General features: G+C 43.3%; 1 protein-coding gene across 1 annotated transcript in view; it reads left to right on the forward strand.

The window, feature by feature from the left end:
• LOC310800786 (sodium/hydrogen exchanger 9-like) overlaps positions 1-14,489 on the forward strand; it is a gene marked incomplete at both ends in the record, with an annotated part of 134,028 nt that overhangs the window by 6,566 nt on the left and 112,973 nt on the right. Inside the window, 3 exons of the mRNA XM_083663346.1 lie at positions 9,041-9,118; positions 9,386-9,462; positions 13,775-13,890. Coding sequence (XP_083519472.1) covers positions 9,041-9,118; positions 9,386-9,462; positions 13,775-13,890 — 271 coding nt within the window. The remainder of the gene's footprint in view (positions 1-9,040; positions 9,119-9,385; positions 9,463-13,774; positions 13,891-14,489) is intronic.

The raw sequence follows: 14,489 nt of genomic DNA on the forward strand, positions 1-14,489 counted from the left end.
GTTACTGTTTCATGTGTAGAAGATGCTGTCTGGTTACTGTTTCATGTGTAGACGACGCTGTCTGGTTACTGTTTCATGTGTAGACGACGCTGTCTGGTTACTGTTTCATGTGTAGACGATGCTGTCTGGTTACTGTTTCATGTGTAGAAGATGCTGTCTGGTTACTGTTTCATGTGTAGAAGATGCTGTCCGGTTACTGTTTCATGTGTAGACGATGCTGTCCGGTTACAGTTTCATGTGTAGACGATGCTGTCCGGTTACTGTTTCATGTGTAGACGATGCTGTCTGGTTACTGTTTCATGTGTAGACGATGCTGTCTGGTTACTGTTTCATGTGTAGAAGATGCTGTCCGGTTACTGTTTCATGTGTAGACAATGCTGTCCGGTTACTGTTTCATGTGTAGACGATGCTGTCTGGTTACTGTTTCATGTGTAGAAGATGCTGTCTGGTTACTGTTTCATGTGTAGAAGATGCTGTCTGGTTACTGTTTCATGTGTAGACGATGCTGTCCGGTTACTGTTTCATGTGTAGACGATGCTGTCTGGTTACTGTTTCATGTGTAGACGATGCTGTCTGGTTACTGTTTCATGTGTAGACGATGCTGTCCGGTTACTGTTTCATGTGTAGACGATGCTGTCCGGTTACTGTTTCATGTGTAGACGATGCTGTCTGGTTACTGTTTCATGTGTAGAAGATGCTGTCTGGTTACTGTTTCATGTGTAGAAGATGCTGTCTGGTTACTGTTTCATGTGTAGAAGATGCTGTCCGGTTACTGTTTCATGTGTAGACGATGCTGTCTGGTTACTGTTTCATGTGTAGACGATGCTGTCTGGTTACTGTTTCATGTGTAGAAGATGCTGTCCGGTTACTGTTTCATGTGTAGACGATGCTGTCCGGTTACTGTTTCATGTGTAGACGATGCTGTCTGGTTACTGTTTCATGTGTAGAAGATGCTGTCTGGTTACTGTTTCATGTGTAGACGATGCTGTCCGGTTACTGTTTCAAGTGTAGACGATGCTGTCTGGTTACTGTTTCATGTGTAGACGATGCTGTCTGGTTACTGTTTCATGTGTAGAAGATGCTGTCCGGTTACTGTTTCATGTGTAGAAGATGCTGTCTGGTTACTGTTTCATGTGTAGAAGATGCTGTCTGGTTACTGTTTCATGTGTAGAAGATGCTGTCTGGTTACTGTTTCATGTGTAGAAGATGCTGTCTGGTTACTGTTTCATGTGTAGACGATGCTGTCCGGTTACTGTTTCATGTGTAGACGATGCTGTCTGGTTACTGTTTCATGTGTAGAAGATGCTGTCTGGTTACTGTTTCATGTGTAGAAGATGCTGTCCGGTTACTGTTTCATGTGTAGAAGATGCTGTCTGGTTACTGTTTCATGTGTAGAAGATGCTGTCTGGTTACTGTTTCATGTGTAGAAGATGCTGTCTGGTTACTGTTTCATGTGTAGAAGATGCTGTCTGGTTACTGTTTCATGTGTAGAAGATGCTGTCCGGTTACTGTTTCATGTGTAGACGATGCTGTCTGGTTACTGTTTCATGTGTAGAAGATGCTGTCTGGTTACTGTTTCATGTGTAGACGATGCTGTCCGGTTACTCTTTCAAGTGTAGACGATGCTGTCTGGTTACTGTTTCATGTGTAGACGATGCTGTCTGGTTACTGTTTCATGTGTAGAAGATGCTGTCTGGTTACTGTTTCATGTGTAGAAGATGCTGTCTGGTTACTGTTTCATGTGTAGACGATGCTGTCCGGTTACTGTTTCATGTGTAGACGATGCTGTCTGGTTACTGTTTCATGTGTAGACGATGCTGTCTGGTTACTGTTTCATGTGTAGACGATGCTGTCCGGTTACTGTTTCATGTGTAGACGATGCTGTCCGGTTACTGTTTCATGTGTAGACGATGCTGTCTGGTTACTGTTTCATGTGTAGAAGATGCTGTCTGGTTACTGTTTCATGTGTAGAAGATGCTGTCTGGTTACTGTTTCATGTGTAGAAGATGCTGTCCGGTTACTGTTTCATGTGTAGACGATGCTGTCTGGTTACTGTTTCATGTGTAGACGATGCTGTCCGGTTACTGTTTCATGTGTAGAAGATGCTGTCCGGTTACTGTTTCATGTGTAGACGATGCTGTCCGGTTACTGTTTCATGTGTAGACGATGCTGTCTGGTTACTGTTTCATGTGTAGAAGATGCTGTCTGGTTACTGTTTCATGTGTAGACGATGCTGTCCGGTTACTGTTTCAAGTGTAGACGATGCTGTCTGGTTACTGTTTCATGTGTAGACGATGCTGTCTGGTTACTGTTTCATGTGTAGAAGATGCTGTCCGGTTACTGTTTCATGTGTAGAAGATGCTGTCTGGTTACTGTTTCATGTGTAGAAGATGCTGTCTGGTTACTGTTTCATGTGTAGAAGATGCTGTCTGGTTACTGTTTCATGTGTAGAAGATGCTGTCTGGTTACTGTTTCATGTGTAGACGATGCTGTCCGGTTACTGTTTCATGTGTAGACGATGCTGTCTGGTTACTGTTTCATGTGTAGACGATGCTGTCTGGTTACTGTTTCATGTGTAGACGATGCTGTCCGGTTACTGTTTCATGTGTAGACGATGCTGTCTGGTTACTGTTTCATGTGTAGACGATGCTGTCCGGTTACTGTTTCATGTGTAGACGATGCTGTCCGGTTACTGTTACATGTAGAAGATGCTGTGGTTATTGAGATTGGCAGCTCTGTTGTTGTTTTTTTCATATGTTGCTTGAAAATGTATGGCTACACTTAAGGGGGCTCGCCATTCCCATGTTAATGAAGGCAGGGAGCCTGTTTGGAGGCAGACTGACCCACACACTTCCACCTGTCACTCTGCATTCTGCTTTGCTTCAATCAGCCGTGGAAGTGTGAGGCACGGCACCTGCACAGCATGCTAATGTAATGCACAGTCATTATAAAACAGGCTGCAGACTAGAGGGCTGTGAGGTGAGGTGACGCATCGTCTAGCAGCCATGCTGCACGTCTAAAGCTCTTGCCAATGTGGTTGAGAAGCGCCTTATGTTTCTAAACATACAGCTTGTCTGTCTCAACAGTAGACATGGTTAATGCCACGGGCGCACAGTAGGGGAGGGTAAACGCAAGTAAACCCACCTCTTTGAAATGGGGCAGAGAGTTTACTCACCTCTTTTCAGATCACCTGTATCAATCAATGAGGGGAAAGAAGGTGGGTAAACTACTCACCCTGGATAGTTGACCCACCTCTGTATTTACCACTACACCCCTGGAATGCCCGTGTCGTGTGTTTTTGTTGTTGTTTTTTTGCTGGGAACTGATCATTTTTGTGTTTAGCTAAATGGAAGCTTGTTACTTTGGTAGATACTCCTAGCATTGTTTGCAGCTTCCTATCACTGTTCACACCTCTCTTTTGCACAGTATAGGGCTGCCACTAACGATTGTTTTCATTATCGATTGATCTGTCTTATCATTTTCTCGACTAATTGATTTGTCGTTTGGTCTATAAAATGTCACAAAATGATGAAAATGTCAGTCACTTTTTCCGCAAAGTCCAAGATAACATATGTCTTCTTGTGTCCTGACCAACAGTCCACAACCCAAAGATAATCGGTTTCCTGTCATATCAGATTAAAACCTCTTCCCCCCTAGCGGGCCGCCGGCGGGCTGAGCCCTTGTCATCTCTCACAAATGACTCTTTACAGCAGCTTAGGAAGCAGGCAGGGAGACATACAGCACACCAAAATGTCGGGAAGAAACGTGGCTACAAGACTCTGACAAGCATTTGTATTCAAACGAAAAATAATTCCAACCCCAAGCAACAATATCACCATGTAGCAAAAACAAGAAAACCGTGCATGCCTGCGTTTATATGGTGTTTTGTTTTTGCGAGTGAATCTGTTCTCTCCAAACGAGACGGCTTTCGAAAGCTAAGACAACTCGGACCGCCGGAAAAAATGGGTTCCGACCTGTAAAAAGTGAATTGAACGGTCGTTCAGGCCGGAATTACAGCTCGGAAATTCGGGTATCATTCAGAGCTCCGGTTTCTCCGAGTTGACGTCACAGCCACATCAAAATGGCAACTTGCATCGTTAATCATAATCACAAAATGATTATAAAGACGTTTGTTGACGTTTTAACACACAATTTGAGGTCTTAATGATGTAATGTTAATGTGTTTGTGTCATCTGTGTTTCGCTCTGTATGAAATTCAACATTCAGCATGTTCGGTTAGCATTGTTCACTAGTAGGTAGCTACCATGCTAACATGGGTTGCTATAGCAACATCCCCAACAGTTTGGGTTTCCCCCCCGAGCGGGAGGTGCAGCGTGAATGCAAATCTGTCCTGGCCGGAGGTTCCGTGTTGAAACTTACGGCGGTCCGAGTTGTCTTGAATGCGGTATCCACCTTACTTTTGGCGGCCATTTTGCCTTACGTTAACGATGGGTTCTATTTCCGGTGTAACCAATTTAGATAACCCCCCAGCCCCCGACAAAAAAAACGTCTGAGGATTTTACCCTTTTACAGCAGAGCCATTCTGCTCTACAGCCGTGTCGTTCGGGTGCTGGGATAACGTAATGCATGTGGGTAGTCGGCTACTAACTGTGGTGGCTAATGTTAGCGGCTAGCTAGCTATGTTACATGGCAGTAAAACGCCACCAAATTGATTTAACTTTTAACCATTTCGAGTAACACACATTTCGAGTTTCCATACGGACCTCCAGCGTTGGTTAGTTGTTTATAACGTGACTATATTTATAACTTTTATAACGGACTCCAGCTTCCGGTTTATAATTCGGGTCTGCAGCCAGAGTATAACAAAGGAAATGGCAAGCGGCAACAATGAGTCACGTTAAACCGGACCTTGTACCCACGATTCTTTTTTTACAGTGGGGCATTCAAAAATAAGGTGGATAGGCTCTGCTCTTTCCAAAGAGGTATAGCTCGTCTCTGAGAGATGAAAACTCCCTCAGTAGGCTGTCAAAGAACAGCAAAAAAGTGTTTAACGTTTTACAGATAAAACTACAAGTTATGTCTTACCTTTGCTGTTTTCAAATCAAAAGTTGTGTTTGACTTCATAAAAACGCTACTAATTGCTACTCCTAATGCCTCTTCATCATCTTAAAGCGTTGTTTTTTTTACAGTCATCGTGTTTATAAAGCCATATGGAGGATTTTACATGGAGTGGTCATCTTCACAGAATAGACGAGCTTTGGGTTCAGTCGACAGCATTTCCTGGAAAACTGTCTGACGTAAATTCTTTCAGTTCACGTCGATTCTATTGGCTCTGACGCTTCCATAGAGGTGTCAATCATCGAAATCGGCCAATGGGGTCCCGAGATATCCCTCTGCGTAACGTCGCCGAGAAGAGCCTGGTGACGCGAGGTTAGCGTAACGTCCCAGGCTTTGTCTGCAATTTGAAGAGGCTCTTTTGATGCATTTCACAGAGTAAAAATACAGATATAACGCTTGAGGGTTATCCAAACCATAATGCATATTAACTGAGTATCTATAGTGATATGTAAGTAGGAGAAAAAAAGGTATTTCAGTGTTCTACCATAGAAAAGTCAAATGGCACCCATGATGCCCAAAATGTGCCCAGATCAGGTCCGCCTGGGCCTACATGTAGTAAATCATCTGTAAAATTGCTCTGGTTCACTTTCTAAGGATTTGCTTTGATACAAGCACTCATAAGATAATAGTCTACTGCTCCATAGAATAATTTGGCTACCAACCCATGATTTTCAGGTGCTTTTCATCCAAAATAGTGTTGTTGTTTTTGGGCGGAGCTTGAATTTTTAATTTTTTGCCATGTTCTAACTGATTTTACTCTGATACAGTACATTTGTAATTGATTCTGACACTTCTACAGCAATCTCACAGGTGTTGGCTAGCTTTTGAAAAAAATAATTTTGAGAAAATACCCTGTAGTTGTGTAGTTGAAGTCAATTCAGTTCGGGCATGTCATTTTCGGCAGGTGAGCTGAAAAATAGGCTTAGGGATTAACAGGTTAAAGAAACCAGAAAATATTCACATTAAGAAGCTGGAACAAGAGATTAAAAAAAATTATCTGTTTCTTAAAAATGTGTCTCAACGATTAATCGTTTATAAAAGTTACGTTTATTTGATTTGATATGACATCACAGAAGCATTAGAATTGTGAAATACATGTATGCACTATGCACAAGGACCAGATACACTGTGTTTGTAGCAGAATGCTAATTTACAACACCTGTCCACAGGAGGCTTACATTAAAATACACCCACAAATTCATACCAAAAATACACCCACAAATACATAGTATACCCAAAATACATCCACAAATACAAAACACAAAAGTACATAGACAAATATATACATAAAAATATATAGTAGTAGTAGTAGTATAGGTCTACAGGTGTAATAGGTGTGAGAACAATGCTGTTTCTCTTTTAACCATGACTTAATACCTCTATTAAAAACATTAAAATAGATATAATAAAAATTTCAGCTCAGTAGGGACACAGTTCCATAGTTTTGCTCCTTTAACAGAGAAAACGGATTGTCCAAAATAGTTGGCAATTAATTTTCCATCGATCGACTAATCTAATCCATTAATCAATAGGGGTGGGAATCACCAGATGCCCACGATACGATACTAAAACGATACTTGAGTCACGATACGGTGCACGGTGGCTCAGTGGTAGAGCTGTCGCCTCGCAGTCAGAAGGTCCTGAGTTCGATTCTCGCCTGGGACACTGTGGGCGCTGTGGTTGTGTTCCCCCCCATATCTTCAGTGCCTACTGCCCAGGTGGGGTATCTCGTCGTAAGGGCCTTTCTGTCTGTGTGGAGTTTGCATGTTCTCCCCGTGCTCCCCCAGGGGGGTTCCTCCGTATATAACCCCCCCCCCCACTAAAAACATGCAGAAGATCAGATCGTCATCGTCATCCGACCAGTGACGACAACATCCGAAGTCGGTCCCCGGGCGCTGTACGAGAAAGTGACCACTGCTCCTGGCCTGCCCCAGGAGGAAAGGACAAAGCCAGGATGGGTTAAATGCAGAGGACAAATTTCACCGGCCACCGTCAGCATGTGTGTGTTGTGGCCCGGCCTCCGTGCATGTGTTGTAGTGTGTTGTGTGACAATAAAGACGGGCTGCCGTCTGAAAATCGTTTTTTTTTTATCGTTTTTTTTTTTTTTTTATCGTTTTAATCGTTTTTAATCGTTTTAATCGTTTTTTTGGGGGGGGTTTTTAATCGTTTTTTTAAAATCGATACGATAGTATTGCGATATTGCGATATTGCGATATATTGAATATTGCGATATATTGAATATTGCGATATTTCGATATATTGCGATTTCTTACTTTTTTAACTGCAAATGATGTCCCCAAAGGAAAACTTTGTCAACATCTGGTTTATATAAGAACAATGCTTCAGTCTGTACATCTGACTTCAACCATTTTATTGCAGCAACATTGTCAAGTAGACAGACCAACAACTTTCATAAAGTCATGTCATAGTTGCATGCACCTGACAAACTGAACTGTTTGTTACAGTCTACTTACAGTCCACCTTAACTGGATGTGTGTGTGGACTACTGTACTTAGGTAGTTTTTGAACAATGCAACTTCACTTCACTTGCACAAAACATCTTGTGCAGCCCATTCAGTAACTGGGGAATTTGTAAATTACTGTTATGACAAAACTGTTACTGTTAAAACAAAATGAAAATATGCTACCGTTTGTTTACTGCTGGCCTTGGAATGAACGTTTATAGCAGCCCGGTGGCATGGCATGGCCTGCAATTTTTTTTTTTTTTGCAATATCGATACTTGGCGTCCAAATATCGATACAATATCGTCAGGCAAAATATCGCGATACTATGGTGTATCGATTTTTTCCCCCACCCCTATTAATCAACAAATGGTTCTATTGCAGCTCTATTGCACATGGTGACTGTTTGATTGTTAAGTAGCCTCTATGGCAAAGCCTCTGTCAGCCATCCCCAACCTGTGGGCCACAAAGCAAGTGGGCCTCCACATCATTTGCAAAACATATGTGATCTTTGTGATTTTTACATTATTGTTATTATTTAATTATTATGTATGAGAATACATTTCTGCATCGTTGAATGATACCATTATATTTCATTTGTAATCAATTATTTGTTAATTAACCTATTGCAGACAGCCCCTCACTTTTAGTTTCTGATTTCTGTTCTGACAGCTCCTTTTGTCCATAAATTAAAAAGTACTTTGAGAACACATTATTTGGCCTCCAATACTGTTTACGGTCGGATGTGGGCCGCGGGCATTTTTGAGATTTTCAAGTGGGCCATGAGTCCGAAAAGGATTGGCACCGCTGCTCTATGTATGCAGTTCTGGAGGTGGGGACAAGCAGGCAAACAATGAACCCTGCGACAGAAGCCTGGATGTTCTATCCCAGGGGTTCCCAACCTTTTTTGCGCCAAGGACCGGTAGATACATGGAAAAAAAAGTTGCGGACCGGTTGTCAATTTGAATGGTTTTAGTTACATATATATTTACTCACCAGGTGGCGACAAAGGGTAAATAACAGCCTTTTGTGTTGTACTGTATGTAGCTTATACAGTATTTATGTTTTTGTTTTAACTACAAACATAAATAAACGTCAACTTGAAACTATGTTTCAACTACCACACACAGCCTATAATATTATAGCCTATGTTTATTTTATTTTTTTATTTTATTTTTTTGACCGGCTCGCGTTCCGGTACCAAATGCGTTGCGGCCCGGTACCGGTCCGCGGCCCGGGGATTGGGGACCACTGTTCTAACCTATGTAGCATATTATGTGATCAGTTTTTTTTAGAAAGGCAGGACAGACAGATATGATTGTCAATCATGTTACCTAAAGATTATTGTGACACTGGAATTGAACGACAGAAAAAATAGGTGTCTATCTGCCCCAAACTGAGCCGCTGACCTGAGAGATGTATGTGTCATGGCTGTCTGTCAGTCACATTCAGTAAATGGTGTCCTGTCAGCCTCCCACACAACCACTCTGTCTTACAGGAGAGCTTTGATCCTCAAGTCCTTTTCAATCTGTTCCTGCCAGCCATCATCTTCCACGGAGCTTACACCCTTAACCAGGTGAGACCGCTGTCCCCAAACACCTCCAGGTACAGGCGGAGCTTACACCCTTAACCAGGTGAGACCGCTGTCCCCACACGCCTCCAGGTATGGCCGAGAAGACTTCAAACAGCTGCTCCTTTTTGATGGATACTTGAAGTTTGAAGAAGTACTGCCTCAAGTAGAAGCTGCTGTTTGTGATGTCCATTTCAAATGAATGGCTCGTACATTGTTCACTTGTTTGTGCCCTGCTCAGTAATCATTGGTTTATTCTAATTGCTTTTCCAGAAACGATTCATTGGAAATCTGGGATCTGTTGTGACCTTTGCATTTATGGGTACAGTTATCACCTGTGTGATCGTAGGGTAAGTATTGCTCGTTTGTTTGTTGATAGAAATTAAAACAATACAATAATACACATATAAACAAGGCATACAAATGTAAGAATGTTGTTGACATAGGGGCATGTAATGTACGTAATTTATGTTGGTCATTTTAATTCCAATGAAATAGCACTTTACAAAACATTGCCCATATGTATTGTGCCATTCGTAGGATCCAAATCATTGCTACTGGCGTTGCTGCTCTGGCCTCAGAACACTAGATGGCACTCTTGTGCTTTGGAGGAAATTGAGATCTTGGCAGACCAGTTGCATCATGGTATTCACTGTAACTAGAGAAACTAAAAATTCTAGAAATAAACATGCATAACCAATTGGCTTGAAAATTGGCTTAAATAATGACACTGCATGAATCCTGCAATTGAGTGTATTATTGCTTGCTTGTTTATTTGAAATGTAATGATTTTCCTTGGACATTTTGAATCTCTAAAAGCTGTGGTCAGGCTTAAAATGATACTTCCTGTGCTTGCCGTTGAATCATGACGAATCATCTTGAGTTGCGCATAATTCCATACTGTCATCTGGCACATAGTGGCTTTTGTTCATGCTAAAAGTTCATACCTTCTAGATTTCAAGGCTGGAAGCAGACAGCTTCACTGGCACACTACAGCCCAGTCATGGAAGTAAAGGTTATTGATGTTATCTTTCCTTGCCTCCGTTCCCTCTTTCTCCCCCTTCCCGTAACTACTTCCCCGGGAACGTCCCCCTGGGAAAAAGGGCAGGGTTTGACATGTTGTGTCACGTGTGCATTCTTTGATGCTGAGACACCAGACTTGACCAATCACACTGCTTGTTAGTCAGTCGGTCACATTCTCCGGGGAAAAGAGTGTCAAGAGGGGAACCTCTTATGGACTCAGATGAAAAAGCACATCGTCTCTCTCTCTCTCCCTCCCTCCCTCGCTCTCTCTATCTATATCTCTGTCTCTCTATCTCGCTGACACACACACCACCAATGCCATTACCATAAGTTCAAATCTCCTTTTAGATGCATATGAAGAGGACAGCTTAGGGGTTCGGCCTGAGGGCATTACTTTAAATCTATGGCCTGTCCTGTCACCGTGGTAACGGAGTTATGCCAATGGGCAGAAAGGTTCCCCAGAGGACACCGCTGGCATGGTGATTATTATGGGATGCTTCACGGTAACAGGATTAGTGCTTATCACACCACAGCTACCAGTCAGAACTGCAGCCTTGAATGCTGATTTGACATTTGAGCCAGGTTCGCTGCTTAGTGGACTGTTTGGAATAAAGTGGAAGCATGTTTCAGAGCGAGTTAAAGGTGAGGGTGTTGGGTGAACCAGAGGAGTGCCCTGGAGCTGGCAGACACCATGCTGCCTGACAGAGAGCGTTACAGATATTACATGGTACTGCCCTGTGGACACATTTGAAAGTGTAGAGAGGTCAGTGTAGAGAGGTCAGGAGTCCGATTCCAACTCCAACTCTTCAGTTATGTCTCATGCGCCATCCAGACCATGGCACGTGCCAACCTGTCATATTTTATTATTGTCTGCTATCAGTCACAGGCAGCACAGTCTGACATCAACTGAAAGGCTGGATTTGAGCTCCCGAGAGCCGAGACACGAGAAGAGTTGTGTTTTAGGTTTTGTTTCTCTGTGAGGCCTCAGTGTTGTGGTCAGACTGATGCTTTGATTATTTCTGGTAGAGATTTACAGTCGGTATGTCTTTCATAAAGGCTTCTCATGCTTTTCAATCTGTCTGCTGATCTTATCCACCACTCATTAGTGCTCTTTTATTAGGCTTAATATGTCTGAGCTCTAATAATACTGTCACAATACTGTGTGTGTGTGTGTGTGTGTGTGTGTGTGTGTGTGTGTGTGTGTGTGTGTGTGTGTGTGTGTGTGTGTGTGTGTGTGTGTGTGTGTGTGTGTGTGTGTGTGTGCAGCAGCCACTTCGGCCATAACCACAAAATTACAAAATTACTTTCAAACAAACTGTTAGAATATAATGAGGGATGTTCGCGAGAGCAGAAAGTAGCGAGGACAGCTGTTTTGGGTCTGTTGCTACGGCCGTAAACCGCTTCGCTCTGTCTAGCAACTGTTTACAGCTGCCGTAAACCATTTCGCTCTGCCTAGCAACAGACCCAAAACAAGATGAACGGCTTTCCCCGCTACATCAAAGGGCTTGATGATGAGTTGCGAGCAGGTTGCGAGACGTCTAATATTAGAGGTAAGATGTGAGGCATCGATATTAAATTTAGACTGTTTAATAACAATCAAAATCTTGCTCATAGCTGCTTTAAAGCCATTTTGTTCTAAAGGCTTCTGCTTAAATGATTGCAATGTGTTTCTGTGACAAATCTAAATCGTGAAGTTGATCCTATGTATGAATTTCCTTCCAAAGCCTTTGCCTTTCCATCAAGGCAAAGGACGGCTACTTTAAAGAATCCAAAATATGAGATCGTTTTGATTTGTTCAACCCTTTTTTGGTCAGTGCATATCTCTATTTGTGTTATTTCATAGTTTTGATGTGTTTACTCTTATTCGAAAGTGTGCAAAATAGTAGAAATAAAGACAAACGTGTGGTGTGTCCACTGTGCAAACTTTTGACTGGTAATGTCCATTCATGTGGTTAAGTGGCTTAGTTCAGCCCAGTCAGAGCTTTGAGTGTCCACCTGTGCTAAGCAGCCTTTGCCTGAAAGCAGGTCAACTCACCTGCTGGCAGCGTCTGGCCCCATTACCCACACTACACCCAGGGAGGCCCTGCTGTGGTGACAGAGATGACCCATAACCACACTCTGCCTGGGCGCTCCCTGATGACCTTAGGGCCATATGTTAATTTATATTTTTCCAAATTCTTTTTTCTTCTTCTTCTTCTTTTTAACGACTTGGCTCTCAGACTGCATCTTTGACATGTTTCTCAAAGTGAAAACCAAATTGTGAGGTGACATAAGGCAAGGTCCTCAGACCGACCCCCCCCTCTCAGAAACACCCTGAAAAGTGAATCATTTCTCTAGGCCTACTTTTGATTTTGATAATTAGGCCTACTTTGATCAATTTCAGCCAAATTAAGGAAAGTTCTACAATGTTCAATGTTTTAAAGTTGATTCAATTTTTCTTACCAAATTCCAGGTTACCTCATGGTGTGTCCTTCTGTCCTTCTCTCCTCACTCCTAGGGCCTGTGTCCTTACAGTGTGTCCTTCTGTCCTTCTCTCTTCACTCCTAGAGCCTGTGTCCTCACAGTGTGTCCTTCTGTCCTTCTCTCCTCACTCCTAGGACCTGTGTCCTTACAGTGTGTCCTTCTGTCCTTCTCTCCTCACTCCTAGAGCCTGTGTCCTCACAGTGTGTCCTTCTGTCCTTCTCTCTTCACTCCTAGAGCCTGTGTCCTCACAGTGTGTCCTTCTGTACTTCTCTCTTCACTCCTAGGGCCTGTGTCCTCACAGTGTGTCCTTCTGTCCTTCTCTCCTCACTCCTAGAGCCTGTGTCCTCACAGTGTGTCCTTCTGTCCTTCTCTCTTCACTCCTAGAGCCTGTGTCCTCACAGTGTGTCCTTCTGTACTTCTCTCTTCACTCCTCGGGCCTGTGTCCTCACAGTGTGTCCTTCTGTCCTTCTCTCCTCACTCCTAGAGCCTGTGTCCTCACAGTGTGTCCTTCTGTCCTTCTCTCCTCACTCCTAGAGCCTGTGTCCTCACAGTGTGTCCTTCTGTCCTTCTCTCTTCACTCCTAGGGCCTGTGTCCTCACAGTGTGTCCTTCTGTCCTTCTCTCCTCACTCCTAGAGCCTGTGTCCTCACAGTGTGTCCTTCTGTCCTTCTCTCTTCACTCCTAGAGCCTGTGTCCTCACAGTGTGTCCTTCTCTCTTCACTCCTAGGGCCTGTGTCCTCACAGTGTGTCCTTCTGTCCTTCTCTCCTCACTCCTAGAGCATGTGTCCTCACAGTGTGTCCTTCTGTCCTTCTCTCTTCACTCCTAGAGCCTGTGTCCTCACAGTGTGTCCTTCTGTCCTTCTCTCTTCACTCCTAGGGCCTGTGTCCTCACAGTGTGTCCTTCTGTCCTTCTCTCTTCACTCCTAGAGCCTGTGTCCTCACAGTGTGTCCTTCTGTCCTTCTCTCTTCACTCCTAGAGCCTGTGTCCTCACAGTGTGTCCTTCTGTCCTTCTCTCTTCACTCCTAGAGCCTGTGTCCTCACAGTGTGTCCTTCTGTCCTTCTCTCTTCACTCCTAGGGCCTGTGTCCTCACAGTGTGTCCTTCTGTCCTTCTCTCTTCACTCCTAGGGCCTGTGTCCTCACAGTGTGTCCTTCTGTCCTTCTCTCTTCACTCCTAGGGCCTGTGTGTACGGCTTCAGCAGACTGATGGTGCTGCTGGGCCAAGCTGCAGATGGAGACTTCCCTCTCACTGATTGCCTGTTGTTTGGTGCCATCATATCAGCCACTGACCCAGGTAGTTGGCCTTATAAAGGAAGTCCCACAGTAACACTCATCCCTTCCCCACTGGCTGGATTGATTTTTACTTTTGACACACTCCGTTTTATACAGATATAAACTCTTGATTCCCGTGGCAGAATTCTGCTCTCCTTTACAAGACTCACACTTTATCACTCTACAAAACACAGGTTGTTAGGAATGTTTTGCAAGTGAATATGTAACAAGCATTAAAGAGGGATTTGCCTTTAGTCAACAGTAGGCTACATGTAAAAAACAAAAAAACTGTTCATACAACCACTTACTGTGTCATTTCTCATATATATATATATACTGTATATATATATATCTTTTTGCAACCAAATTTCTGCAATATCTGTCGAACAGCCCCTTTTGATCCAATGCTGCAGCCCATTGCAGTGCTCTGCGGTATCAGATGACCTGTTCGGATAACATATGGGATAACACACTTGAATGGATTAACCTTGGCTCATGGTGTTCTGTCACACCTCTGTCTACCTCTTTTCACTGTGCAGTCGGAAGAAATTAATCAAATATATAATAAGCAGGAGTGGGTGGCAATGAATTTTCCTAAAGAGTAAAACGTATAACATCATG

Source organism: Poromitra crassiceps (genome assembly GCF_964638095.1).
Source record: "Poromitra crassiceps genome assembly, chromosome: 2".
Taxonomy (NCBI): domain Eukaryota; kingdom Metazoa; phylum Chordata; class Actinopteri; order Beryciformes; family Melamphaidae; genus Poromitra; species Poromitra crassiceps.